Here is a 4,984-nt window from a genome sequence, read left to right on the forward strand (position 1 = left end):
GGGCAGTGTTTTGTTCTGCTGTGCATAAGGTCGCTATGGGTCAGTACCGACTCGATGGCACCTAACAACAACAACATAGGTCGGAAACAATTTGGTGGCACTTAACAATATATATATATAACTTTTTGCTAACTTCCAAGTGAAAATGAATTGTTTTTGTTGTCATGAAAAAAGCTATATCCCTTATCCAGCCATTCCACCCTCCCACTTCTGCCTTTCAGGATATTATGGGATGTGGTGTGATCGATCTCCTACCTTGTTTACAAGATGGAAGACATAGAGAAGGCCCCCTGATTTGTGGTGGTGTCTTCAGGGGAGAAAAAGGAAGAGAAACTACAGAGGTTACAGACTACATCAATTCTTTCTCTTGGGATGGGACTGATACACATGATCCCAAATGGCCCACATCCCAACTCACTCAGGGCCTAGATCCCAGCATCCCCACGGCAGGTAAAACAGAATCTAAATTCTTGGGGCTTTCAGAAAATGGATTTGAGTGGAATGGCAATAGCAAAGGACCCAGAGTATCCTGGTAAAAGAAAACATTAGAAGAACAGCAGAGTTCTTCACATTTCCTTGTGGGGAGCCGCAACCTCACTGTGATCAGAAAAAAGCTAGTGCAGACTGGGTGAGTGCCCCCACCCAGCAGAGATCCCCACCCAGCAGCACAGGACATTTTAGCCACCAGCCGGGCAGGGCTGGCGGTGAAATGCCAGGCCTTCTTGGACATGCTGAGGCGGTGGATGCACAGCAGGAGAACCGTGTTTCAGTAGATACATGAGATTCCATCCTTTTGCCATAATCTGAACATTGGCCCAGTGTGGGCATGGTCCCAGATAACTGGGGAGGGAACGAGGGAACCCAGAGGAGTGGGGCTTCCCCTGGGGGCCATATTGTTGGCGCTTAAATGGAGTGGAGGAGAAGTTCAATATCTTAGCTAATGGGAGAATCCCAACAAACATGCCACACTCCACTGCCTAAAACGGTCCCGTGCATGCAAAGAATTTAGTCTGCCGGGCCATGAGAATGAAAGGTAAACCCACTATTTTAACATCTGGCACCAACCGAAGTGTCTCTTGGAGCATGGAATATCTTTGTATTGATAAAAACAGTCCTGAAGCCTTGGGGTATGGGATAGAAGTCACGAGAAGTAGCAGGAATTGAGGGGTGGAGATGTTGAGACCAGACACAGGGAGTGGGCTGAGTTGACTATACCTCAGTCTCACCTATCATCTGTTGCACAAGCAACCTGGAACCCCATGGAAACTTCCCTCCAAGACTTGCCATTTCCACCTCAAATGAGGAAGGTATCAGATGCCGAGGATCAGGTCTGTGTGATTCTCTTGTAGAATGTTCTAGGTTCTGGCAGCAACCTTCAAACTGGCTCCCTGGCCTCTGGTCTCTTCCCTCCCCACTTGTCCTTCTCACCATGGTCACAAGGTCACATTCATCTTTCTGGCCTGCCATAGAAAGTTGAGCCTCTCCAATCAGCTTTCAAAACTTCGGCAGTGTCATCTTCCCGTGCCTTGCTGATCTTCCTCCTTTCTGCCTCCCAACGTAGCTCCTAGTTCCTAGCTCCTAGCTGGCTACTCTCTGCCCAGCCCTCATTCTTTTGCAACCTGTTCCCTTGAATCTAAAATACTCTCTTCCTGGCCCTCACTGTCTGAGTCCTTTTCATCGCCTGAGGCCCAGATTAAGTTTCCTTCTCTATAAAATCTCATTCTAGCCGTACCAATACCACTTTGTCGTTGAGTGTCATCGAGTCGGTTCCAACCCATAGAGACCCTGTACAGGGTTTCTGAGGGTGTAAATCTTTATGGGAGCAGAAAGCCTCACCTTTCTCCTGTGGAGCAGTTGGTAGTTTCGAACTGCTGACCTTGCGGTTCACAGCCCGATTCATAACCATTACGCTACCAGAGCTCCTTACCACTAACGTGACTGAATTCCAACTATTTCCAACGAACTGGGAGTGATTCTGGAAGTACAAAGAAGGCCTTCCCACGCTCACACCCAGACCGTCCATCTCTAAACACCACCTCTCCAGCCTCTCCAGGTACATCCAGCTGATGTTTTCCACTGGACCCACACTTCTGAAGTTACAAGAGCTGTGGGCTTCTATAGAACCATCCTTACTAACCAGACTTGGGGTCCTGCCCAGACCCATATTTCTACTACCTAACCTGGAACTAAACCCAGATATCGCAGAGATCTCATCAGCTGACCAATGGTCAATGGGAGGACAATGGTTCTTGACCACAGAGTTAGCTTGGAGAAGCTGGCATGTGACTTCACGAGTCCTGGTAGCATAACAGTTAAGCACTTGGCTGCTAACAGAAAGGTCACAGTTCGATGCCACCAACTGCCCTCAGGAGAACGATGTGACAATCTGCTCCCATAAATATTACAGCCTAGGAAATCCTATGGGGCAGTTCTAAAAGGTCACAACCTTGAAACCCTATGAGTAGTTAGCTCTACTCTGTACACATGGAGGTGCCATGAGTTAAAACTGACTCAACAGTGACTGTTTTGTTTGATTTGAAAGACTTCCAGTCTCACCAGTTCATAAATGCCTTAGACTCCTTTATTAGAGATTCAGACTTTTGTTTTCAATTGAGAGAGAAGACTAAAAGTCAAACCCTAGGAAACGGGAGTCCTTGACAGACCACACAAGTTACAAAAGGTAACTCTTGGGGCCTTTCCTGGAGGATGTTTTGACAAGTGAAAAAGGTAAGAGGGAAGAATCTGAAGTTGTTGAGTGTGTTAAAGGAAGACAGACAATGAAAAAACCACCGTGAAAGGTTTTAAAAAAGACAGGCTGGCGCTCCAGGAACCAGCTTGGCTAACACCCCAGAGCCTAGTGGCTTTTCCCTGAAGGGACACTCAGGGGATGCATGGCAAAGAGGATGGGCATTTCATGTATTCTCTTTACCGTGGCCAATCATTCGAGAGAAAGACTTCCACAAGTAAGTCACTCGGCAGGGTAAGCGGTACAAGAAGGCAGGTACCCTGTTCTGCAGAAATGGACAAAATAGGATGTTATATCTGCTTGACATTGTAGCCTTCAAGCCATAGCCCATATTCTGAGTAAACTGTTGACATGGGGCCTGTAGACCCTACCCCTCAGTGGTTTCCACTGATACCTGTGGAGGTGCCAACCCATCAACCCCAGGAGGACCTAAGGGGAGTCTCCAATTGACCCTCCAGGGCCACACAGCCAAGTCACCAAGGACAATGTTTGCATCAAGAGGCAAAAGGCTGGGGTTTGAGAACCAGCTTTACCATAAAAAAACTCCACAACTTTGACCTGCTCACTGCATCTCTCCAGCCTCAGTTTTCCCTTTAGAAAACGAGGAGGTTGGGATTAGTTTGTGGTTGTTTATTTGCTTGCTTGTTTGTTTGTTGGGGAGGGGGTGACTGCAGAAACTTTGACTTAAATAGAATTGCACTCAGAATGTCTTTTGGTAAGAGGACTAAGAGTCAAAAAAGATGGGAACATGGTGGGCCAAAAACTACCATTCAGCTCCACTTAGTACAGTCTAGAAACATATGACTAGACCATGCCTAAAGCCCCTAAACATCTCTGAGAGTCCATGGTTCGGCTAACGTGTGCTCATGTTTTTCTATGTGTACGATATCTGTACATGCACATGCGTGGTGGAGGGAGAAGACCAAAAAACAGAGAGCAGTCCCTGCTCCCTGTGGGTTATATGAACATGAAGGATATGACACAAACACACACCCACAAGCACACACTCAAGTACTCATGCACAAGCACACATCAAACACACACAAAGCATGTCTACACAAACACACACACTTACACACACACTCACACAGAAACACACACTACCCATGTGCTGAGTCATGTGTGGGGTTGCTGGCTGGCCTGATATAGTCAGTCCCTGGAGAGTGTGCCGTGGCAAGCTCATAGCTCCCTTACATGCATGATCCCGTTTCTTCCTCCCCCCAGCCCAGTGAGCATGGCAAAAAAGGGGATTTATCACTTTTATTGTGATATTCAAGGAAACTTGGCCAAAGGTAGACGGCACATCAGTGGTGAAGCTGGTCCTAGACCCAGGTTTCCTGGTCCTAAGCATTGGTTCTCTAACACCAGGGGCTTTCAGGGATTCTGAGATCCAAATGAGGTTTTCTCATCCACAAAATCAAGGGGGAGGCTGAGGTTGACAGGAGGGCACAAGAAACGCCTGCCCAACACCTGGTCTGTCTTTAGCAGAAACCCCTTTCCTCTTAATATGCTATGGGCAGACCTGTCCTCTCCCCAGGGCCACAAGACAGCCTTGAGTTCAGAACCCCAGACCACTGTCCCAGACCATCCCCCAGCCCCCACCCCCACCAGGTGCATGGGTACTCACTTGCTGGTGAGGTGGAGTTTGGGAGAGAGCCCATTCTCTCCAAAAATGGTGATGAAGACGTTGGCATCTGTTCCTGCTCCCCGAACATCCCCAGTGGCCGTGACCACCTCATACACTGGAGTGGAAAAGAAGACAGGCTGTGGGCTCAGAAGAAACCCCAGGACCCTAACCAGGCCTGGGGAAGCCTGAGCTCCTGCCAAACCCTGGGAGGATGCCTAGTCCAGCAAAGACTCCAGAAACCATCTCCCTATACCTGCAGCCTCCTTCCAGGTCAGAGTCACACCAGGTTCCGCTGGGAGACCTCATTTAAGTGCATTCACTTTATACGTAAGGAGCCTATAGACAGAGGGACCAACCCAGGCCACACGCAGCTCAGTGTCAACACCAAATTCCAGACCAAGCCTACGAAATCCAATCTGTATTCTTTCCCACACACCACACGGTAATCTCCTGGGCATGGCTTTCTTCAGAACTCACACCTGGATCTCATCTGCCTGTCTGCCCGCAACAATGCCTGTCCTCACCTTCCACAGCCTCCTGGACATTGCCACTCCCATCTCAGAATAAACCATCCCAGGGCTGGGGTCTAGGATTTCCAGGAGCACTGATTT

General features: G+C 48.5%; 1 protein-coding gene across 1 annotated transcript in view; it reads right to left on the reverse strand.

The window, feature by feature from the left end:
- The window catches only part of LOXHD1 (lipoxygenase homology domains 1), a 211,359-nt gene that overhangs the window by 190,010 nt on the left and 16,365 nt on the right, over positions 1 to 4,984 (reverse strand). The window contains exon 2 of the mRNA XM_006835145.1: positions 4,374 to 4,488. Coding sequence (XP_006835208.1) covers positions 4,374 to 4,488 — 115 coding nt within the window. The remainder of the gene's footprint in view (positions 1 to 4,373; positions 4,489 to 4,984) is intronic.

The sequence above is a fragment of the Chrysochloris asiatica genome, unplaced genomic scaffold, assembly GCF_000296735.1.
Source record: "Chrysochloris asiatica unplaced genomic scaffold, ChrAsi1.0 scaffold00015, whole genome shotgun sequence".
Taxonomy (NCBI): domain Eukaryota; kingdom Metazoa; phylum Chordata; class Mammalia; order Afrosoricida; family Chrysochloridae; genus Chrysochloris; species Chrysochloris asiatica.